Genomic DNA, 24,392 nt, shown 5'->3' on the forward strand with positions numbered 1-24,392 from the left:
CCCTCTTTAATGCTAGGATTTTCAAGTACCTGAATCGCCTGTAATTGCTCACTGGTTTCCTGTCTCCCTTACTCATCTCAGCTTCCTGAGGTCAGGGACAGGTCGCTCTGTCCTCTGTTGCATCCCGGCACCTGCCTGCTGCGTAGCAGGGACTCAAAACATACTTGCAAAATAAACGAAAAAAATGAATACAGGTAAAAAATAATAAACAATAAGGTGAGAGGACGTGGGATCACAAAAAATGTTTTCCTTTTGAAGGGAAATAATAGGCAGGCAAGGGAAACAGTGGAAAATCAAGCAGCCAACTGTGGGGAAATAGGTGCTGCTTATATAAATGGGTTAGAGGAAAGCTTAGGGCAGAAAGTCACCATCATGGGGTGAAAGTGCCTGAGGTTAGCTAGTGAGATATTGTAATGGAATCACGAGTAACTTGTTATGTCAGCTGCAGGAAATTACTTTCCATCTGATGCCAATATATTATCACAAACTCCACTTGCTTCCCAGAGCCTTTGTTCTTACACACACCGGTCAATTGCTATCTGATTGTTTTCTTCACATTCACACGGTGGGTAATACCTTGTGAGCTCAAGAAACACGGAGATGAAACCCCTGTTAGGAGCTCTTGTCTCCTTCGGGACGTTAGCCTCTCTTGTATTCAATTCTGTGTCTACTCTCGCTGGACAAGAGAGCACTCCAGACTCATAGTCTGTGACAGCCAATCAGAAGAATCTGATCGAGTTTACCTATTGCTTGGTGCTTTCAATATTGCTCTGTCTTCAGCAGGAAGCAGCTCAGAACCCAGAGGGACTCCCCACTGCAATGCTGCCAAAGTGATTGCTTCTCCACTCATTAAAATTTATGGGGCTTACAATATGTGCCAGGCATTGTTATGGGTGCTGGGAATATAACTATAAACAAAGCAAAGAGTCCTGCCTTTGTACAGCTTACCTTCAAGTGAGGGAGACAGAAAATGAACAGAGAATCATATACCTATATACAATATGGTACCAGAGCGATAAAGGCTGAAAAGGAGTACAGAGTAAGAAGATAGAGAGGGACAGAAGATGCTGTTGTTTTTCTTTAATAAAGTTTATTAAAACTTTATTAAAAAAAGTTTATTATAAAGATGCTGTTTTGATAGGGAGGTGAAGGAGGCCCTCTCTGAGGAGGTGACATTGAAGCAAAGATCTGAAGGAAGGGGTTGAGCCTACCAGGCACCGACCTGAAAGAAGAGTGTCCCAGGAAAAGGGGCCAGCAAATGCAAAGGCCCTAGGGTGGAAACATGCTTGGGGTGTGCTTTGTCAACCTCCTGTGAGCACAGAGCTGTCCAACTCTCTGTTCTTGTGCCTTGCTCCAGCTACTTCTCTACTACTGCAGCTCCCACCTCCTCTACCCTGCCCTCTTGCCCAGCCCCACTGTTCTAGCAAACTCTTGCCTCTATGCCTATATTCAAATCTTACTTTTTTTTTTTTTTAAGTTTATTTCTTTATTTTGAGAGAGACAGAGACAGAGCTAGCAGGGGAGGAACAAAGAGAGGAGACAGAGAATCCCAAGCAGGCTCTGCACTGGCAGCACAGAGCCTGATGTGGGGCTCCAACCCACGAAACTGTGAGATCATGACCTGGGCTGAAACCAAGAGTTGGCTACTTAACTATGCCACTCAGGCACCCACAAATCTTACTTCTTACAGTTTGCCCTATCTCCCGCATCTATTTCCTCACAATGCTCACATTTCTGTTACAATAATCATCACATTGTACTATCATTTTTTAAAATCTATTTGTCCCAGTTGTCAGTGATCTTGTTAACAGAAGACTGTCATATTCATCTTTGTATTCTTGGTGCTTAGCAAGTGCTGGGCCCCAAAAATGCTGATCAATCGCTTTTTAAAAAAAATTTTTTTAATGTTTATTTATTTTTGAGAGAGAGAGCACAAGTTGGGAAGGGGCAGAGAGAGAGGGAGACACAGAATTTCAAGTGGGCTCCAGGCTCTGAGCCGTCAGCACAGAGCCTGAAGAGGGGCTTGAACCCATGAACCATGAGATCATGACCTGAGCTGAAGTCGGATGCTTAACCCACTGAGCCACCTAGGCACCCCGACTTTTTTTTTTTTTTCAGAGAGAGAGAGAGAGAGAGAGAGGGCGCAAGTGAATGACGGGCAGAGAGAGAGACAGGGAGGGAGAGAGAAACAGGGCTCATGTTTTACCCAAAGCGGGGCTCGAGCTCACGAAACCCGCAAGATCATGACCTGAACCAAAGTTAGATGCTTCACAGACTGAGCCACCCAGGCACGCCCAGTTGGTTGATCTATTTATGTGAAATGTGCAGGATAGGCAAATCCATAGAGACAGGAAGTGGATTCCTGGTTGCCAGGGGCTGGGAGGGGCGGGCAGGAGAATGACTGCTAAATGGGTACAAGGTTTCCTTTTAGGGTGTTGAAAAGGTTCTGGAACTACATAGTGGTGATAGTTGCACAACACTGCGAATGTACCAAACACCACTGAATTGTACACTTTAAAACAGTTAAAATGGTGAATTTTATGTTATGTGAGCTTTGCCACACACACCCCCAAAAAATGTTGGTTGAACTGGGAATGGAGTTGAGACCTCCATTACACAGGCAACCCGTCGTTCGTTCCGGTTTGCATTCTGAGTAAAATACCACAAGGAGTTGAAACATCCCGTTGTGAAACCTGAAGAGCCAGAAAAGAAGTCCTGAATTAACACACGGTAATTGAGTGTTTACATTTGATATCATTACCTGGAGCACTGAGTGAGAAGTTAGTCACAGAGGTTTGCTCAAACCCACAATCAAAGGGGTTAGGGTGACACCTGTTGGAAATGTGATTTGAACGTTGGTGCTACCCTGTTGAAGTGGAGTTTTAAAATTGGGCTCGAAAATCTAAAACTTCTATTTCCTATTGTTATACCTAAATTAATCAGATAGAGGATTATTTTATTTTTTTAAGTTTTTTTTTTTTTTTTCCAAGAAAGTTCTACACCAAACGTGGGGCTCGAACCCACAACCCTAGGATCAAGAGTCACGGGCTCTTCTGACTGAGCCAGCCAGGTGCCCTGAGGATGATTTTAGAAAACACCTAGGGATTTTCTTCTTGAGGTGGTTTCTTAGGCAATCACATTTCATCTCAACCTACAGAATCAATTGTCCACTTTATCATATCTTCCACTGTGAAAAAAAAGTCATTTCCGTTGTGTAACACTTTCTCTTTTCCCTATGATTTATATTTTCATCTTCACAACAACCTTGTGAGAGCGGTACTTTGAACTTTATTTTGCACAAAACTGTTCTTACAGAAGTAAACTGAGATACACATGCATAATATGTAGCAGTGTCGGAGCATGAACCCAAGTATTCTGAATTTCAGATTGAATACTGTTTCTTATTTTGATCATTTGCCTTATAATTTTAATTGTGTAATACCATTTATTTATTTATAATTTATTTATTTTTAAAGATTTATTTATTTTTGAGAGTGAGAGTACAAGCGGGGAAGGGGCAGAGGCGGGGGGGTGGGGGAACAGAAGATCCAAAGCAGGCTCTGTGCTGACAGCAGCGAACTCTATGTGGGGGCTCGAACTCATGAACCATGAGATCATGACCTGAGCCGAAGTCAGGCACTCAAGTGACTGAGCTACCCCGGTGCCCCTGTGTAATATCTTTTAAAAAGACAGTAAGACAATGTAACATAAAAGCAGGGGAAAAAAAATCCAAAACTTTTGCCCAAGTGACATTAGGAGGACCAATTACCTTCCCTCTACCCATTCTTGTCCCCTCTGATCTCTTCCTGGGGAGGGGGAGCAAAGAGACGTCTTGTGTTCCTTGCCCAGAATGGTCTATGCAAGAATCAGCAGCCCTTTCATGGAAATCCGGGCTACGTTTGGGAAGTGAACAACTTTGAAGACTAAATAGAATAGATTATATCACTAAATAAACATTCAAACCTTATATGATGCATATCTAATTCAGGTGACTCGGAGAATTACACTTGGATGTAAACTTTTATTGAAATATAACAAACAGAAAAGCACAAATAATAAATGTGCAATTTGATGAATTTTTACTAAGTGCACACACGTTTAACTAGTACCCAGAGCTAAAAACAAAACAAAATGAAACCAAAAACAAAACAAGCCACAAAAACACAGAAACCGGCATTCCAAAAGGCTCCCGTCCCCCTTCAGTTTCTAGTCCCTAAAGGTAATCTGATTTTTATCCCCCTATATTCTTTTGTCTATTTTTACACTTGATATAAATCATGTGGCTTCTTGCCCTCAACATTATGTTTGTGAAATTCCTCCATGATGCTGGATGTATTTGAAGCTTGTTCCATATACATTCTTTTGACATTTGAGATATCCCATGTTTTGGCTTATACAAGGGACACTGCTATGAACATTCTGGTAGGAGGTTTGACTCTGGGAAGCTGCAGTTTTTGTAAATCAAAAACTACCGCATACTCCCAACTTTATACATATATTCCATGTTTTTTAGTGCAGGTATGTTTATATTCTATTGAATTTACACCCAGGGTGGGATGGCTGGCTCACTGAGGATACATATGCTCAGCTTTAGTCGATACTGCCAGGTGGTTTTCCAAAGTAATTCCACCAATCCCCACTTCCACAAGCAAGTGTGAGAGTTCCACATCCTTGCCGACACTCCAGGTTTATTGATCTATCGGTATTATGTCTTTTTCACTTCAGCTGTTCTCATGTCTGTGTGGTGCTATCACATCATAGATTTTGATTTGCATTTCTCTGATGACTAATAAAAGAACGCATTTTCATCTGCTAATTGGTCATTTAAATGCCCTCTTTAGGTGAAGTGCTTATTCCAATCCTCTGCCCATTCTTTTTTTTCAGTTGGTTTGCCTGCCTTTTTCTTACTTTCTAGGAATTTATATATATATATATAAATAAATATATATATATATATTTATATATATTTATATATATATTTATTTTTTTTTGGATACCAGTTCTTTGTTAGTTATATGTTTTGAAAATATTTGCTTTCACTCTGCGACTTGCTTTTTCCCTGTTGTCTTTTTTTTTTTTAATGGAGTTATTTATTTATTTAGAGCACAAGCAGGGAGAGGGCAGAGAGAGAGGGAGAGAAAGAATCTCAAGCAGTCTCCACGCTGTCAGCGCAGAGCCCGATTCCGGGCTTGATCCCACGAACCACAAGATTATGACGTGAGCCGAAGTCAAGAGTCGGACGCTCAACCGACTGAGCCACCCAAGTGCCCCCAGGAATGGATTTTTGACATATTTTAGTTGGTAGCTTCCAGATCCCCAGAGTCAAATAAGGGGACAAAGCCATGTGGTCAACAAAACAAAACAAAAAGCCCCATAGTTGAAGACAGATTGTATTTTGAGAGAGATCCGAATCAAGTGTTTGGCAAAAGGGCCAGGATGCTCTGGCTTGGCAGAGAGGGGGACTTCTTGGGGCAGGAGACACCCTTGTTGGCCCTTGAGAGGTGAGAATTCACTTGGGGGGGATCCTAGGGAAAGGGACCGGCAGACACAGAGGTGCAGAGGTGAGACAGCGTGGAACGTGTATGGGGAACTTTAAGTCACCCAGTCTGTCTCCTGAGTGGGTGTATTAAGGAGGAAGTTATCAGCTTCAAGTAACACGATACTGATCTACAAGTGGCTGAAACAATTAGGTCAGTTTATCTCATACTGAACCAAAAGTCTGCAGATGGATGGTTTCAGGGAACAACGTCATCAAGGCATTCTTCATGCTTTTTTTTTTTTTAAGTGTTGGTTTTGCCTTGACGGTTTTTCTTCCAAAACGTTTATTTATTTTGAGAGAGGGGGGAAGGGGCACAGAGAGAGGGAGAGAGAATCCCAAGCAGGCCCCGTGCAGAACCCAAGGGGCTGGATCCCACAAACCATGACATGAGATCATGCCTTGAGCTGAAATCGAGCCAGACGCTTAACTGACTGAGCCACCCAGGCACCTCTGTTCTTCATGCTCTGTTGTCAGCATTACTTGTCCCGCAGAGGTGGCTGTTGCTCTTAGTTCCTCCTCCCGGCTACCAGAGCCTCAGGAAGAAAGGGGAGGCGGCTGCTTCTCTTTCCTGATACGCCCCCAAACAGAATCACACCCTTCTTAATCCGCAGCAAAGGGAAATGGATTACCTTAACTGGTTCGCCTTCCCTGGAGACATTGCTACCTGCCTACAACCAGGGATCTATTGGGAGAGGCAGCACTGTGGGTGTTGGGTGCCAGGTGGTGTGCAGAGAGAGAAAGAGCTAGAACATTAAGTGAGGCCCCACCACAGGGCAGGGATTTGGAGATTTAGTCAGCCCTGGGGCTGCTGGCAAGGACAGGTAGGGTGTATATAAAGGACAGGGCAGGGGTTAGGTTGATAGGCAGCTGGAAAATTGGTGGGGGGTACTGCAAGAGCCCAGGTGAGAGATAGTGCAGGTAAGGTTGTAGAATTTTGTGTGTTTTTAAAATTTTGCAAGTTACCACACAGTAGTGAGCCATGAAATGAATATTGATTTAGTGGTTCCAACTAACCTAGATTTTTTATTTTTATTTTATTTTTTAATGTTTGTTTTTGAGAGAAAGAGAGAGAGAGAGAGAGAGCGAGCAGGGGAGAGGCAGAGAGGGAGACACAGAATCTGAGGAAGGCTCCAGGCTCTGAGCTGTCAACACAGTACCCGACGCGGGGCTCGAACTCACAAACTGTGAGATCATGACCTGAGCCTAGGTCGGAATGCCTAACTGACTGAGCCACCAGGCGCCCCAACCTAGCTTAAAAAACAAAAGCAAAAACAAAAACAAAAAACCTTTACCTCCTCAGGATCCTACATGTCCTTAGTCTCTTTAACTTGACTTTGTCCTGTTTCCTTTTAAATCTCTCTAAACATTGTCTTAGTCTTTTGGGGAATCTGAATTATCTGCTCACCCCCAATACTGGTGCTCCCAGAGTTTTCTCTTTGACTTGGTGTGATTTTCTCACACTACCCTCTCCCCAGCTCATCCCTTGCACTTTCATGGGATAAAGTACCATCTCTCTACACTGACAACCTCCAAATCTATACCCCAGCACAGTCCTCTCCCTTAGCATCAGACTTAGCATCTATCTACTAGGCATCTCCACCTGGTGTCCTGTAGACTTTTTGTTTTTATCATTTATTTTGAGAGAGGCAGAGATAGCACGAGTGGGGGAGGGGCAGAGAGAGAGGGAGAGACAGAATCCCAAGCAGGCTCTGCGCTGTCATCATGGAACTTGTTGCAGAGCCTGATGCGGGGCTTGATCTCATGAACCGTGAGATTATAACCTGAGCTGCAATCAAGAGTCAGACGCTCAACCGACTGAGTCATTCAGGTGCTCCTGCACAAGTATTTTTTTTTAACGAAGCTTTTGTGTCACACCAGATGCCTATGTGTCCTGCGTCCTGGTCAAAAAGGTTTTAAAAGGTCAAAAGGTTTTTTTTTTTTTTTTTCAACGTTTTTTATTTATTTTTGGGACAGAGAGAGACAGAGCATGAACGGGGGAGGGGCAGAGAGAGAGGGAGACACAGAATCGGAAACAGGCTCCAGGCTCCGAGCCATCAGCCCAGAGCCTGACGCGGGGCTCGAACTCACGGACCGCGAGATCGTGACCTGGCTGAAGTCGGACGCTTAACCGACTGCGCCACCCAGGCGCCCCCAAAAGGTTTTAAAAACATTGAAACCAGGTAACAGGCTAGATGGAAGGAGTGGGAGGAGCCAGGGACATCTGCAATACAAACGGGGAAGTTAGGAGGAGCTGGTTTGGGGGGGGGCGGGGAAGTAACAACTTTTGTTTTGAACACCCGGAGTCTGGTTTACAGTAAATCATACACCATAGTTGCCCCTTTACCTTCCACTTCCAGGTTCTGGTCCAAGTAATATTGAACAAATGTTCTGAGGAATGAGGGAGTTTCCCTTCAAGGTCATTAATAATTAGCTCCCAGGAAGAGGTAATCCTTTAAAAGGGGAACTAACATTTACTGAACCCTTACTATGTGCTGGGCTCTCTGCATCCAGTTTTTTTGTTTGTTTTTTTACATTTCAATTTTTTTTTTAACAGGAGTGAGTTGTGTACAGGGGGGTTAAATGCTTGGTAGACAAGCAAAAAAACTGCGCTAGAACCAACTTATTCATCATCATCTTCTTCTTCATCTTCCTCCTCGTCCTTCTCCTCCTCCTCTTCCTTCTTTTTCTTGCGTTTCTCAGCCTTGACGACTCCCTTTTTTTGCCACGTCAGGCTTTCCTTTAGCTCGGTCTGCACCAATATGCTTTTCACATTCTTCCTTCAGCCTCGGAGTCCTCTTTTCATAAGGCTGCTGGTCATCTGCAGCGGTGGTGTTGTTCCACATCTCGCCCAGTTTCTTTGCAACATCACCAATGGATAGGCCAGGATGTTCTCCTTTGATATCCGCCCCTTTAGGGGGGGATATAAGTTTTCATTTCTCTTTCATAAAGGCCTTGTCCATCTTTGCCCTGTCTTCAAACTTTCCTCTCTCTTTAGCAGACATGGTCCTCCACCTCTCCAAGCACCTCTTAGAAAACCCTGAGAAGTCGACTGAAGCATCTGGGTGCTTCTTCTCGTGGTCCTCTCGGCAAGTTTGCACAAAGAGTGCATATGATGACATTTTGCCTCTCGGCTTCTTAGGATCTCTTTGGCCCGTGTTTAATTATTTTCCTCAGCGAGGCACAGAGTCGCCCAGTGCCCGTGTGCCTCTCACTTGCCCCGGTGCTGTGTCTGTGGAGCCCGATGTACTGCAATGGCCGTCCAGCTGTTGGTTTTTTTTTTTTTACGTTTATTTATTTTTTGAGAGAGAGAGAGAGCGTGAGCGGGGCAAGGGCAGAGAGAGAGGGAGACAGGGGACCCGATTGCCGGTGAACATCATCATCTCTGAAAGCATCAATCACCAGGGTTCCTGATGGCTTCAGGTGTTAATTTCCTAGGGCTACTGTAACAGACTACCACAAACCACGTGGCTTAGAGCAACAGAAATGTATTCTGTCCTGGTTCTGGAGGCTAGAAGACTGAAATCACAGTGTAAGCAGGGCTGGTTCCTTTCTTTTTTTTTTATGTTTTATTTTATTTTAATTTATTTTGAGAGAGACAGTGTGAGTGGGGGAAGGGCAGAGGGAGGGGTGGAGGGAGGGAGAATGAATCCCAAGCAGGTTCCACACAGTCCGTGCACAGAGCCCGATGCAGGGCTCGAACCCATGAAAATGTGAGATCATGACCTGAGCCGAAATCAAGAGTCAGATGCCTAACCAAGGAGCCACCCAGGCGCCCCTGGGCTGGTTCCTTCTGAAGGTGAATCTGTTCCCTCTCTCCTACTTGGTGATGACCCACTGGTGATCCTTGGCTTATACATGTACCACTCCCACCTCTGCCTCCATTTTCACACGGCATTCATTTGGTCATTCTTTTAAGGGCACAGTCATACTGTCATACTGAATTAGTCACCTGCCACACATGTCTCATTTCATTTCACTTCATTATTTCATTTCATTTTATATACAGAGAGAGAGCATAAGCAGGGGAGAGAGGCAGAGGGAGGGAGAGAGAATCCTAAGCAGGCTCCATGCTCAGTGTGAAGCCCAATGTGGGGCTCAATCCCACTACCCTGGGATCATGACCTAAGCCAAAATCGAATCTAACACTTGGGGCGCCTGGGTGGCTTAGTCTGTTACATGTCTGACTTTGGTTCAGGTCATGATCTCATGGTTCATGAGGTCCAGCTCCCCATCAGGTTCCCTGCTGTCAGTGTGGAGCCTGCTTCTGATCCTGTCCCCTCCGCCCCCCGCCCCAACCTCTTTCAAAATAAGTAAATAAACTTAAAAAGAAAGTCACTCAACCGAGCCACCCAGGCGCCCCAACATATCTTTATTGAAGGATGCAGTTCAACCCATAACACCTCATTATGCAGAATAAGCCAGGAACAAAAAGGAAATTATTTGATTTGGAGGATTTTGCACAAAAAGTTGAGATTATTTCTTTTTTACAGTCCTAAGTTCTCCAGGAATTGGTAAGATTCCTAGAATTCTCCTGAGTATTTCTTATGAATACTTAGAAGTCCCTACATTTCCACTACTTCCTGGACAATATCTACAAAGACATTACCACCTCATGAAAACACAAACCCACCCCCTTTCCCTTCAAAACCCACCTCCCTCCTGATTTCTGTGTTGTTCACAAAACTCGCTAAAATCTCATGTTCCAGACAGAATCCTTTCCTTTCCATTCTCCTTACCCCTTCCAGGTTCAGTTCCTTATGGCTGCCTGTCCCTTGGGAAGAGACACTCCCTCCCTCTTCCACCTCCAACCCAGTCTGGCACTTTTATATATGGCCAATTTTCTAGCAACACCATCTCCCGTCTGACCCTACAAAAGCCTCAGTAGCTTCGGGCTACCTAATGAAGCTATTTAACTGCTCCATTCCGCATTCAAGGCCCAACCAAATTTTGTGCCAGCTTCATGTGCCCCCCCGCCCCCATCCCTGCCAAATGGAACGCTGCTCCGACCTCCTCCTACCTCGCCCTTCCTTGACCCCCTGCTTCTCCCAGTTGCCCCTTTCTGCCTAGAGATAGGGCTATTTGTGTCCCTGTCTCTGTTCCCCACCAGGCTCCGCTCCTTGAGCCCCAGGCAAGGCCCCCACAAGGCCATATCAGTTCATGTGCCTGGAATAAACCCAGGGAGTCTCCCTGAAGGAGGGACCTTGCCAACTACAAACTAGAAGTGGCCTAGGCGTTTTCATCCCAGAGATTGGGCTCAGCGGCTGTCAGGGGCCGGCCGGGCCGAGAACGTCTCCCGGACTCAGTGGAAGGAAAGTGCGGGCTGCCCAGGGGCTGGGGATCTGGAGACACCGCCTCGGCCGCAGCGCGCCCGGAGCCCGCAGCCCACAGGCAACTCACCCGCTCCTCAGGCCGGACGTACCTCCCGCCGGTGCCGGAACGCCACGCCGGCCGGAACCTTTCCGCCGAGAGGCCGGGCACTTTGGGGCGGAGCACGTAGGGACCGGAAGTCGACGGAGGAAGATTGGACTGTGGGAACCTGGTGCTTTACCTGGAGGATGAGCGTCCATTGTCTTCTCGTGGCGGGAGGTAGCGTTCCTGGAATATTAGGTTAATTTCCCGTCTGTCCTGGGATATTTCCTCTCTCGGGTCCCCTGTCCAGCTCTCCGTCTTGGAGTCCTCGCTGAGCTGAGAGGCGCCTCGGAGCGATTGTGCTTCCCGGGGGAGGGGTCCGCGAGGGGCTCCTTCCCGGACTGGGTGGCGGGCGGGCGGACGGTTCAGATTCTAACGGCCGTTTGCTGACTTCTGGCTGTATTTTCTTCCTGGGGCTGCAGTGTCAGAGTGACTTTCCATTGGTTTTACAGAATTGTTTCTTGCATAGTTTTTGCTCTTGCACTTGCAGAAGCATAGTCATAGTAGAAATCTCGAAAAGTGTACCGGAGAAACAAAAATCGTCCTTCAATCTACTACTCAGCTGAAACATTTCTTACACACGTATAAAATTTAATTTTATCTGGCTCCCCCGGATGAGAAGGAAACTAGTGAAAATGTTCTCAACAAGAGAGAGTAATTACAAAAGGATCCTTCTAAAGTTAAAAGTGCCAAAACGTTAAGCAGTTGAAGACATTGAAGGGCATAAAATTTCCGGGTTGTAAAACTTAGGACTTGTCCACAAAAATCAGAAGACACCTCTTGTGAATTTGGTGTACTACTTCTAAAATTATGGGAAAGTCCCTGTCACTTTGCAAAGGCTCTGGTGAAGCCACAACTAGTACTAAAGAGAAGTAGGACATTCCAACTTACATTTTGCTAAATTTTCCTTTCAGGAAGGTGGCGATGTTTTCCATTTCCGTTAGGGTCATCCTTGGTCCAGGGTCTCCATAATTCCTGCTGTCGGAAAAAATCCACTGCACCTAAGAAGATTATTCCCAGTGTTGCTCTTTGTGATGAAAATACAAAGAAATCTGGAAATGCACTTGACAAGCTCTTCTCTTCAGAGCAGCAGGCTTCCATCCTGCAGGTGTTGAATACAGCATCTAATAAAGAACTTGAAGCTTTCAAATTGCTTCGTGGAAGAAAATCCATCAATATTATAGAGCACAGAGAGAAGTTTGGGCCATTTCAGAATTTGGAGAGTTTAATGAATGTGCCCTTGTTTCAGTACAAAACTACCATTCAAGTTTGTAACTCCATTCTTTGTCCAGAGACTGAAGGGGAAAAAAGAAAGTTCCAAGACAACCGGCTCTTGAGAAAGCTCATCAAACCAGAGATAAAAAGAGAGAGACTTAAGGTATATCATTTTTCTTAATGTCCGCTATATGGCCTACATATTTGAGAACATACTTTGCAAAGCACTATTCTGGGCATCAAGACAGCTTAGAGTTTAGTTGATATGTGATCAGTACTGAAGAATGAGATATACAGATAGTAAATTGGCAATGGACGGGACAGGGAACTGTGGGCTGTGACTGTTGGGACAGATTACTGGTAGAACTCAACCCGGATCTTGGAGAGAGAGAATTAGGCTACCTGGAGGAGGCGGGCATTCTAGGAAGAAAGAACAGTTGTAGAGAAATAGGTCTGTGCAAGGTTTATTTAAGAGGAATGTTGAGAAGCTATCTGGCTGTGTCTGAGGGTTCTATCGAGAGTAATGAGAAATTAAGATGCAGAGATGGTTATGGCCAGGGAGTGACTGTACAACATTATACTGGTCTTTCCAGCAGGATTAACGTAATCTTTCCCTCCCTACCTCCTTTTAAAAAGCATTCTAAAAGCAAATCCTTTTCAGTGTTTTTTTTATTTATTTATTTATTTATTTATTTATTTATTTATTTATGCGAGAGACAGAGCACGAACAGGGGAGGGCAGAGAGAGAGAGAGGGAGACACAGAATCCGAAGCAGGCTCCAGGCTCCGAGCTGTCAGCACAGAGCCCGATGTGGGGCCTGAACCCACAAACTGTGAGACCATGACCTGAGCCAAAGTCAGACACTTAACTGACTGAGCCACCCAGGTGCCCTCTTTTTTTTTTTTTAATGTTTATTTATTTTTGAGAGAGAGAGAGACTGAGTGCAAGCAGGAGAGGGGCAGAGAGAGAGGGAGACACAGAATCTGAAGCAGGGTCCAGGCTCTGGGCTCTCAGCACAGAGCCCAACATGGGGCTCAAACTCACAAATTGCAAGCTCATGACCTGAGCTGAAGTTGGAAGCTTAACCGACTCAGCCACCCAGGCACTTTAAGACAAATATTAGAATTACTTGGCACATCAGACATTAAACCTTGGAGGAGGGACTTAGGTCCTGTGTAACAATACATGATGAAATATTCTCTCATCCTATACCAGTAGTAAGCACACTTTTTTCTAGACCAGTAGCTCTCAGTTTTGGGGGATTATGGATACTTTCTGAAAACCTGATGAAAGCTATGGACCTCTTTTCAGGAAAACAAAAACACGTATACATAGAATGTTGCATGTACTTCCAGAGGGTTTGTAAGTTTCATGAAGCCCATCCATGGACTCCTGATAGAACTCTTGCAGTTGATCTGGAACATACTTCAAACGACATTTTTCAGGGGTTGGATTTTCCTTCAAAATGTTTGCTACAAATACTATTTATACTCACTACAGTGGAGTTGCAATCTTATTTAGAGGATTAGGTTCTAAAGTTATTTTGTATGGAAAAAGTCATGCAGTAGTCCTTAAAAAAAATCTTGCCCGTGAAGTACTGTGTGTGACCTGGTGTGGTAATTGTTATGTACAGTAAATCTCGGCAATCATTGAGCTAAAGAAAAGAACCAAAAGAAGGCCTGTATTTTGTAGATTGGGCATCCAAACTATTCTGCCCATAATGGATATTTATCCATTCCTTAGCAGTGAAAGGGAGATGGGTATAGAATTAGAAAATGTTCCTGCTTATCTGCCTTTGTATCTGTGGAGCACGTTGCATATCCATATAACTAAATGAACTGCGTGGGAGTGAAGTGATGCCCAGACTTCATGCAGAGTTGAACCCACATATCCAATTATCTACTACACATTTCCCCTTACGAGCCCTGTAGGCAACCTGAATGGAATACATAAAAAAACAACTCACCTCCCCTTAACCTTCCCAAGTTGATCTGCTTCCTATCATCTTTAACAGGTGCCATTCAATCACTGAAATAAAACTGGATTTATCCTAAGCTCCTCCATCCCACATATCAATTCTACCCCCATTATCTCTGCTCTATTTCTTGTCCTCACTGTCACTGTCTTCAATTTTGTTATAAGTTTATTTTTGAGAGAGAGAGAGCGCTCGAGAGAGAGCAGGTGCCCAAGCAGAAGAGGGGGAGGGAGAGAGAGAATCCCAGATGGGCCCTGCACTGTCAGCACAGAGCCCAGCACCGGGCTCCATCTCACAAACCGCAAGATCATGGGCTGAGCCGAAATCAGGAGATGGTCACTTAACCGACTGAGCCATCCAGGTGCCCCCGATTCTTAATGCTTGGTCATATAACAGGCACCTAACCAGTACCACCTCTAGTCTAGCCTGCTGTGGTCCGTCTTCCACACAGCAGTCTGTGATGGTTCTGAAATGTCTCATGTTGTACCTGAATGTTACATGCTTTGGGGGCTTCCTGGAGCTCTCAGGATAAAGCAAGATGCTTTTGCAGAAATTTGCCTACCCCTCGGCTCTTTTCCCACTTGCACTCACCGCAGCCTGAGTGTGAGGTGTCACACAACCTATCTGTGTGGACATCTGGTGAAATAACGTCCCATTTAGCATTTACTCACTCTCCTAGTCCAGTCAGTCTTCCCGGACCGGGTCTCCTCTCTACAGTGTAACTGTGCTGGCATTTCTTATAATGTATGGGTATGTTCCTTGTTTCCCAGTACCTAGCACAGTCCCCAGCAACATTTGAATATTTGAATGCCGACTTTGGGCAAGGCGCTGAGAATAAGTAAAGGTTCTTTGTTTATAAACTGCTACTGTTTGTTTTTTAAATATTGCTGCATTTCTTTAACAATTCTCAGTTCATAAACTGTAAATATATTTGTTATAGAAACTAATCTGGCATTCTGAGTTTACAGCTTCAATTTTGTATCTATTAAAATGTCTATACTTGTAGTTAAACCAGCCTTTTTGTTTTAGGCAGTTAATAGTATCGTATCCATTGTTTTTGGAACTAGAAGAATTGCCTGGGCTCACCTGGATCGTAAATTGGCCGTGCTAGACTGGCAGCAAAGTGAGTGTTGCCAGTTGATGAAAGGAACATACTTATCATCTGTCTATTTACAAGAGGTAAAGCAGTTGCACCTCCAAATTCCCACCTGCCGGAACTCCTCGTGTAGTTTAATCTTCTAGCCCTAAGAGGAATGAAATACAGTACTAAGGATGGACTCTCTTTGCGTGCTTATTATTCACCCATGCCTATCATGTGTTCATCACCTAGGATTTTTAAAAGTTAAATCTTCATTTAGTTCATGAAATACCTTCATGTGTCAAAGGCACATACTGAGAAAAATCAGTGTTAAAATATATTATTCTAAATGTTACAGAATTTTATCCCTATATAAAGCTTGTTTTTCAAAAATGCTGTCACTAATTGTCTCACTGAGTCTTCAAAACCTTGTGAGATGGGGAGTAATTACCATCCTGATTACACATAGGGAAACTGGTATAATCAAGCATCTGATGGGATTAATCATTTGCAGATGATTGATTATAGGCTAGTTATTCTAACTCTGTGCTCTACCCTAGACATTTTTATTTAATTTATTTAAAAACTTTTTTTTAATGTTTATTTTTCAGAGACAGAGCAGAGTGGGGAGGGGCAGAGAGAGACAGAGACAAAATCCAAAGCAGGCTCTGGGCTCTGAGCTGTCAGCACAGAGCCAACACAGGGCTTGAACTCACAAACCATGAGATCATGACCTGAGCCAAAGTCGGACACTTAACCGACTGAGCTACCCAGGTGCCCCTTATTTTATTTACTTTTTTAAATGCTTATTTATTTTTGAGAGGGAGAGAGGATGTGAAGCAGGCTCTGTGCTGAGAGCAGCGAGCCTAGTGCAGGACTCGAGCTCACAAACTGTGAGATCATGACCTGATCTGAAGTCAGACACGTAACCCACTGAGTCACCCAGACGCCCCACCCCTAGACATTTTTAAAAGGTTAATAGAAGTTTTAAGTTGTCTAATCTTTTGTAAAATTAAAAAAAAAAAAAAATATTTGAGAGCAAATGGGAGAGAAGGGCAGAGAGAATCCCAAGCAGGCTCCACGCACAGCACAGAGCCCAACATGGCTCAGTCCCATGACTATAGGATCATGACCTGAGCCAAAACCAAGAGTTGGACGCTCAACCAGCTGAGCCACCCAGGTGCCTGTTAAGTTGTCTAGTACAGATTTTAGAAATTATGAAGCCCAGGGGACCGCTTGGGTGGCCAGTTGGTTGGGCATCCGACTTTGGCCCAGGTCCTGATCTCATGGTTTGTGAGTTCCAAGCCCCACATCAGGCTCTGCACTGCACAGCAGAAAGCTTGCTTCAGATCCTCTTTCTCGCTCTCTCTCTGCCCCTCCCCTGAGCTCACTTGCTCACTTGAGTGCTCTCAAAAATAAACATTTCCAAAAAAAAGGAAGAAAGAAATTATGAAACCCATTTTACAGATGAAGAAACTAGTACTTGGGAGGACTAAATGGCCTGTCTTAGTTCAGCTTATTCCTGATAGAACAATGACCAGAACTTGGCTGTCCTGAGGCCTCCATTAAATGCTTTTTCAGTTACTTCAGAACTGTTAGCAGGAGTTTAACCTAAGTTATATATTAAAAAAAATACAGGTTATGAGCCTGGGTGGCTCAGTCAGTTAAGTGTCTGACTTCAGCTCAGGTCATGATCTCATGGTTTGTGGGTTCGAGCCCATGTCGGGTTCTGTGCTGACAGCTCACAGCCTGGAGCCTGCTTTGGGTTCTTTGTCTCCCTCCTCCCTCTGTCCCTCCCCCGCTCATGCTCTGCCTTTTAACAATAAATAAACATTAAAAAAAATAAATGGGAGAGGGGACCCAAACAAATTATTTCTTGTCACTAATTTTGTCTTTTTTTTTTTTTTTTTTTTTAAGATTTCTTCAGTCATTTCAAAGATGCCTAACGCTGACCTCTATGTTCTGGAAAAAATAGGGCTTTCAATTCAGAACTCCTCTCGGTTTCCTGTATTGTTACATTTTCATATCATGGAAGCCATGCTGTATGCCTTATTAAATAAAACTTTTGTCCAGGATGGCCAGCACCAGGTACTGAGCATGAATCGAAATGGAGTGGGGAAGCACTTTGAGCTGATGATTGGTGACACACGGACTAGTGGAAAAGAACTAGTGAAGCAGTTCCTTTCAGAGTCCGTACTGAAGGAGGAGCCTCGGGTAGTCTTCCCATCAGAGAAGATCGTCCACTACAGACAGATGTTTTCGTCTACTGAACAACAGAGAGCAGAAGAGTTATATGATTCATTGTTACAAGCCATTGCCTTCTATGAATTAGCAGTTTTTGATACTGAACCTTAAAATTCTGAGGTTACTGTAATGGGCTCTACTGTTATATCTATTAAATTGTATTTATTATTCTAAAGCTGTAAAACCAACTGTTTTTAACAACCATGTTTATGGAGAAGAAAACATGTTTATATTCGGATGTTTAGGGTCAGACTTTCGGCTGTTGAATTGTTCACACAATAATAGGCCTAGGCAAATCAATAAATATCTTAGAGGAGACTGTGTGCCTTTTGGGTTTTAGTGTTAAATGGTAAGACGCCCCCTAAACAGCCAAAACAAGAAACAAAGTTATCTCCCCTGAAAAGCAAATCCCATCCTAAAGGATTGAATTGTTATATTGCTAAAATAGGGAGTAATGATTTTTCTGGGTGGTGCTCATCTTGGGAATAACACTAATTATAACTGAGAACACAACTTACATCTTCTTCTTCTGTAAGTAGCATGTGGTTCGATGTACTGCTTCCAAAGGTGATTTTCATCAACTTGGTCTATCAAACCCAGAACAAACAAGCTTTGTCTAATAGGTTCATTTTTTTTCACTTTTGAAATATTTTACTTGGACAGACCATCTTTTGAGAAAAGTAGGACTGGGCTGCCTGGGTGGCTCAGTCAGTTAAGCATCCCGACTTGATTTCAGCCAAGGTCATGATGTCGTGGTGAGATCGAGCCCCACACTCAGTGTGGAGCCTGCTTAGGATTCCCTCTCTGCCCCTCCCCATCTTGTGTCTGTGTGCTCTCAAAATAAACATTTAAAAAAAAGTAGCATAGCACCTAACTTTCCACCCGCATCTCACATTACATGTGCCTTAGTTCAGGCCCTCATTCTATCTCACCAATCCTGAACCCAAGTCTCTTTGATGTCAAAGCAATACATTTTTCCTTTAAAAAGTGAAATATACTTGTTGGGAAAAAATCAGAAATATATAAAATATGTGGAATCTGGGTTGCACTCTAGACCTATTGCCATTCACTTATAAAGCTCTACATTTACCTATATGGTTGTACAAAAACATCTCCACCTTGGATATGTTGTAGATATCTCAAACTACACGTCTGAAGTTAATTCCCTTCAAATCTCCCTCCCCCCCGCTTTGCCACTGTTCTACACTTCAGTAAACAGCTTCACCAGCCATCCAGTTGTTCACGCCAGATATGTGGCATTCTGTCTTCCACATATTCCTGGAAATACCTTTAAGTGAAAATGTGTTCATTTTAGGACTTTAAAGGATAAGATGCTAAGTATTGAAAAGCCATCAGAATTTGGTTACTTTATCTCAAAAGTGGACCTAAATCTTATAGGAATTTACTACCTTTAAGAATTCATAATTTTTTCCCCAAATCATGCTAAACCTAAATAAAAAATCTTAAATGTGTCCCTATTAGGGAGGAAAATATCCTGTTCCTTGATTTTTGATCTTACTAAATACAATTCTATAGTTATTTTACTTTGGTTCTCAATTACTGAGAATTACCAGAATTTTCTAATAATAAAAGCCCAAATTAACAGGTAAGTGGTCTACAAATAGTGAATGAACACTAGTATGCAGTAGAAAGATCCATATACTTGAAAACCCACAAAACTTCAGATCTATTCTCTCTCTTGTACAAGCACGAAACCTGTAAGACATAGCCTATATCCAAACCTATAAAATACCCATATTTACCCAGAGGATTACACCTGAACACCTATTTAAACATTGCATAAAGCCTCTTAGCTTCAGCCTTTAATTAAATCCATACACTATCAATAACAAGAAAAAGTAAATTGAACAAATGAGGTAAAAACATATCTTCATACACATTTGTAAACAGGTATACAACAATATTTTCCATCTGTACAAAATTAGGATCCTTACCTTTTGGGGTAAAAACATAATTCAGATAATGTAACTGAATTCTAGGCTAGTACATAATATAAACATTGGAAATAGGACACTATTTTCAGATATACCTGATTATATGATCGCAAAAATAATTTTAAGTGAAATGTGGGATTTTACAATCTTGTAATTAAAAACATATACTTTCTCCAAAAGCATAACCTTAAATGGAGATGGCTATGATGTAGGAAGCCTGTATAGTAGAATCCTCCCTTGTTACAATTTTGATGAGTAGCACTTTGTCCAAAATAGATATATTAACGTCATTAATATCTTTATGAAATAAAACATCACTGATATAAAAATACAAGAAAAATGTACAAGGCAAATGATTTGAGTTGGCAAAATATACAAGACATCACATATGTATGGTTGCTAAAAAAGATTTATGAAAACGACAATTCATAATCTTGTTTTCACTTTGTCAACATGCTGATCCAATGGTAAAATATGCCAGAGGAATACACTAAAAATAAATTTATCAGGAAGATGTTACTTTTTGAAAACTGACGCATAATTTCTTCCCTAGGGAGTTTTTTGCATGTTACATAATTTTGTATTGCATAAATTTATTTTTTAAAGATCACCACCTAGATGATTCATATATACAACTTGACAGAGTACTGAAGGTTGGGTTAGGGAGAGGTGGATTAAAGGTAACAGGAGAGAGAAAAATTATGGATTAATTTAACACTGAAACATTTTTAGAAATATCTTAGTGAACTGTCCCGTCTAGAAACAGCTCACTCACATACAAAAATACTATAACAAAGCTAAGTCAGATAATATAAAAAATTTCAGAAAAAAATACCACCACAATCATAAATACAATTTGTAACTCAAATTTTTTCATTTTAAATATCTGCACACTAATAAAAAATATACAAATAGCCTGTTTTAAATGTACATTCAGAAATAAATTCTTCCATGAATCAATATAAAAATGTATCTTGAGGACCACATAATAATCTGTACAAGGCATTGTTAATGTGAACATTAAGGGAAGCCAGCTGCCAAAGTGTTCACAGTCTCTTTCGAAATGTTAAGATGAATCCCTTCCAGATAGTGCAGGAACCTGTCAAAATTACAAGGAACAATTCAATTTAACCATCAGCTGAGGATATTTATTAATCTTGAAATAGCTGTCTACAATGTTACTTGTACAGAGCCTTTCTTTACCTTCTTTTACTTTTTCCTTGTTCTTTTAGCTTCTCAGTCTTACAAATGTTTCGAAGAGTTGGCAAGTACTCAATTATACTAGCTTGTCTATTACCCAGGTTTAGAAGGGATCGGCTAGAAAATACACTTTTAATGACTGCTATCCTCTTCCAGGCACTGCTGTAAATGAAAAGGAATGCATTACTTTTTACTTTTAAGGTCTAATAAAAATGCAACAATCCCAAACACAACCAGCTTCTGGTCTCCACTTCTTGCTTCTGGTCTAGACTAGATTAACTAGATTCCGGGTTAACTTACTGTATCATTTTCAACACATCAATCACTCGCAAGTGAAAAAAACCTTTAATGGCTACCTGCTATCCGTCACAGCAAATCAAAACCCCACTCCCTGTCATTCAAGAGTCTCCTAATCTCTCATTTTTCTTCCCAGCAATCAGGATGGTCTCCCTGTCTTATTAGAAGCTACATTATTGGGGCGCCTGGGTGGCTCAGTCGGTTGAGCATCCGACTTCGGCTCGGGTCATGATCTCATGGTTTGTGGGTTCGAGCCCCGCGTCGGGCTCTGTGCTGACGGCTCGGAGCCTGGAGCCCACTTCAGATTCTGTGTCTCCCTCTCTCTCTGCCCCTCCCCTGCTCATGCTCTGTCTCTGTCTCAAAAATAAATAGAAACATTAAAAAAAAATTAAAAAAAAAAAAGAGCTACATTATTAATATTAAGGGTTTACCATGATCAATAAAGCCAAGCATTTCAAAATTAGTAAAAAGAAACTAATAATTTCCCCTTTATCATTTATTATTGAAAAATAAAAAGTAAAAGGAGGCAAGACTTACTCTAAATTAGCCGCTGACTGACTGAAATATACATTGCTGCGTTTTTGTGAAACATAAAAAGTAAGCTCTTTTGTTGGATCTCTTCCTGATTTCTTGCAAGAATTCAAGGAGGTTTCCAATGCTTTTGAAATAGTAGATGAACATTTAGTAAAGCTGAGAGCTTCTACAGCTGCCTTTAATTCTCCGGAGCTCGGAGAAGTCCATCCATCGGTAGTCTCGAGACTAAACTCATCACAAAGTCCGCTTTTAACATTTGTCCAACTGAAGTCATTTTTACCAATTTCCTTTTGTTCTCTTACATCATTTAAAAGAGCATCTAAGAAGGACATGTTATCCATGAACTCAGTGAGAGAATTTAGACACTGAGAAATGAGGGCAGCACATTTTTTTTCTGCTGGTGTTTTAGGAGGACAAGGAACAGACTCAATGTTAGACTCTAAACATTTGTTTAGTTTCTTTGTCTCTGGATTGCTTTCTTTATCTCTGGCTTTGCTTTCTTCTGAATTTGAGGAAGAAGATACAGGGGAAAGGCTAAGGAATTCATTAGAAAAGTCCACTTCAGAGTCAAATAAGTCACTATCATCTAGAATTGTCATCTTTTTCTTTTGTTTCTTTTTTTGTGGCTTTTTCAATGGCTTCTCTCTTTCAGAATGTTTCCCAGCAAGACATTTCATATTTTTTGTTGCTGCACTGGTGTCCTCCACACTTCCTGATGAACCACAAAAGTTTTCCGTTTCTGGAATGATGTTAACAGGTAATGGCAGAATGAACTCAAGATTACTATATAAGAAATCTACATTCTGTGTTCGGAATTCTGTAAGAAGCTGGATGAACTGATACCATTCTTCCTTTGTTCTGATCTTATGCTGAAAAAAAATTTTGAATGAAGAAGTGTTAGAACATAGTCTGAACATTCTTCTACCCATATGACCATCTTAAAAGTAATGAGTTGCTACCCTCTCATAATTTTATTAACCTACACTCCCTTAATTTGTCAAATAGTTCTGGGGGCACCTGGGTGCCTTGGTTGGTTAAGTGTCTGACTTCGGCTCAGGTCATCATCTCACTGGTTCGTGAGTTTGAGCCCTACATCGGGCTCTCTGCTCTCAGCATAGGGCCCACTTTGGATCCTCTGTCTCCCTCTCTCTCTGCCCCTCCCTAGCTCGTGCTGTCTCTCTCTCAAAAACAAATAAACATTAAAAATAAATAAATAAATAATAATAATAAAATAGTTCTGAGTCTAAAAAATACATTTAAACTATTAAAATTTGAAGAATTAAATTTTTAATAGTTTATACCCCAATTCAATGGTTAGCTCATTTGTTTAAAAACTACTTTTCTGAAATTGTCTTTTTTTAATATGAAATCTTTCTAAATTCTAGTCTAAATCCGATAATATGCATTTAGAGCATTATCCATTAACTGTTTGTCAAAGTGGTATAGTGTGTTAAAATCAGAAATCTATGAAAATTATAGGCAAATTTACGTTAACCTGAAGATTTATTTATTTCTTAAAAATATGTATGTATTTTTAGAGAGAGAGTGGGGGAGAGGGACAGAGGGAGAGAGAATCTTAATTTTTTTAATTTATTCTTTTTAATATTTATTTTTGGGAGAACGCATGTTGGGGAGGGACAGAGAGAGGGGGACAGAAGATCTGAAGCAGGCTCTGCATTCATGGGCTGACAGCAGTGAGCCCAATGTGGGGCCTGAAGATCATGACCTGAGCCAAACTCAGACACTCAACAGACTGAGTCACCCTGGTGCCCCCTCCTTTTTTTTTTTTTTTTAATCTTTTGTTTGTTTGTTTGTTTTAATGTCTATTTATTTTGAGAGAGAGAGAGCGCGTGTGCACAAGCACAGGAGGCACAGAGAGAAAAGGACAGAGGATCCAAAGCAGGCTCCATGCTGATGACAGAGAGCTTGATCCCATGAACCATGAGATCATGATCTGAGCCAAAGTCAGATGCTTGACCAACTGATACCACCCAGGCGCCCTGAGAGAGAATCTCAAGCAGGCTCCATGCTCATGCCCACGACCCTGGGATCATGACCTGAGCCGAAATCAAGAGTCAGACGCTCAACCAACTGAGCCATCCAGGTCTCCCTAACTTTAAGATTTAAAACACAGGAGTGAGTGTTAGGAAGATGAAAAGGAATATAAATTTAATATTTTACACTAGACATTGAAAATACCTTTAAAAATGAAAATAAGTCTTTCGATGGGGAAAAAATGTTCTTAAGGCCAAACAAGGTCTCAACACAGCCAGTGTCACATTTGGGAAGGTCTATAGGACTCCTTTTAGTATTTTTAGGTTTATTTTTGGAATCAGGGCCATCTTCAGAGCAAACCAGTTGAACATTTCTGCTATTTCCTCCTACAAAATTAATAAAAGAAAATCTTAGCTATCTATATTTTTAATAAATTACAGCAAAAAATTATTTAAAATATAAGATCCTGTCATCTTTTGGACCTATATTCCCATTTTCTTCTTCTCCACATGTGTTTTTAATTCACAAAAAGTACGATACAAACATTATTTCTAGCATACAGAGGTTAAGATGGTGGTGGTGGTCGGCTTACAAAACAATCCAAAAGAATAAAGTACAAGGACTATGAACAGACAAGTAACAGAAGAAATACAAATATCTAATAAACTCATAAAAAGATGTGCAATTTTACTAGTGATCTTGGAAATGCAAATTAGAATAAGATACCATTCGCTTTTCGCCTTTTAAATTGGCAAAACTAAAACAACTGGCGACCTAATTTTTTCAGAGGCATAAAAAAGCCATCATAAACTATTCCTGGGAACATAAATTTGTACAGTTATCTTCTGGAGGGCAACCGGACAATACCTTCCAGGATGCAAATGTACTCTAGCCTTTGGCCTAGCAACCGAACTTCTAGAATTCTCTCCAACAGAAGTACTCACAGATATG

At 41.9% G+C, this 24,392-nt stretch overlaps 2 protein-coding genes and 1 pseudogene across 3 annotated transcripts in view; 1 reads left to right on the plus strand and 2 right to left on the minus strand.

Annotated features, from left to right (window-relative positions):
* Positions 1-7,697: 7,697 nt before the first annotated feature.
* On the minus strand, positions 7,698-8,700 carry LOC125926141 (high mobility group protein B1-like; annotated as a pseudogene).
* A 2,334-nt stretch (positions 8,701-11,034) lies between these two features.
* On the plus strand, positions 11,035-17,778 carry TEFM (transcription elongation factor, mitochondrial). 2 transcript variants are annotated; one of them, XM_049637904.1, is made up of 4 exons: positions 11,035-11,125; positions 11,863-12,326; positions 15,168-15,317; positions 17,134-17,778. In XM_049637904.1, the coding sequence occupies exons 1-4, from the start codon at positions 11,095-11,097 to the stop codon at positions 17,569-17,571; spliced, it is 1,083 nt and encodes a 360-aa protein (XP_049493861.1). In that variant the 5' UTR covers positions 11,035-11,094; the 3' UTR covers positions 17,572-17,778. The 2 variants fall into 2 exon arrangements, with proteins under 2 accessions (XP_049493861.1, XP_049493860.1); XM_049637903.1 differs by having other exon boundaries at positions 11,045-11,146.
* Positions 17,779-19,260: 1,482 nt separating this feature from the next.
* ATAD5 (ATPase family AAA domain containing 5) overlaps positions 19,261-24,392 on the minus strand; it is a 46,043-nt gene continuing 40,911 nt past the window's right edge. Inside the window, exons 20-23 of the mRNA XM_049637857.1 lie at positions 23,646-23,827; positions 21,450-22,315; positions 20,619-20,777; positions 19,261-20,514 (exon numbers count right to left, since the gene is read on the minus strand). Coding sequence (XP_049493814.1) covers positions 20,436-20,514; positions 20,619-20,777; positions 21,450-22,315; positions 23,646-23,827 — 1,286 coding nt within the window. The 3' untranslated portion in view covers positions 19,261-20,435. The remainder of the gene's footprint in view (positions 20,515-20,618; positions 20,778-21,449; positions 22,316-23,645; positions 23,828-24,392) is intronic.

Source organism: Panthera uncia, chromosome E1 (genome assembly GCF_023721935.1).
Source record: "Panthera uncia isolate 11264 chromosome E1, Puncia_PCG_1.0, whole genome shotgun sequence".
NCBI classification, from domain to species: Eukaryota; Metazoa; Chordata; class Mammalia; order Carnivora; family Felidae; genus Panthera; species Panthera uncia.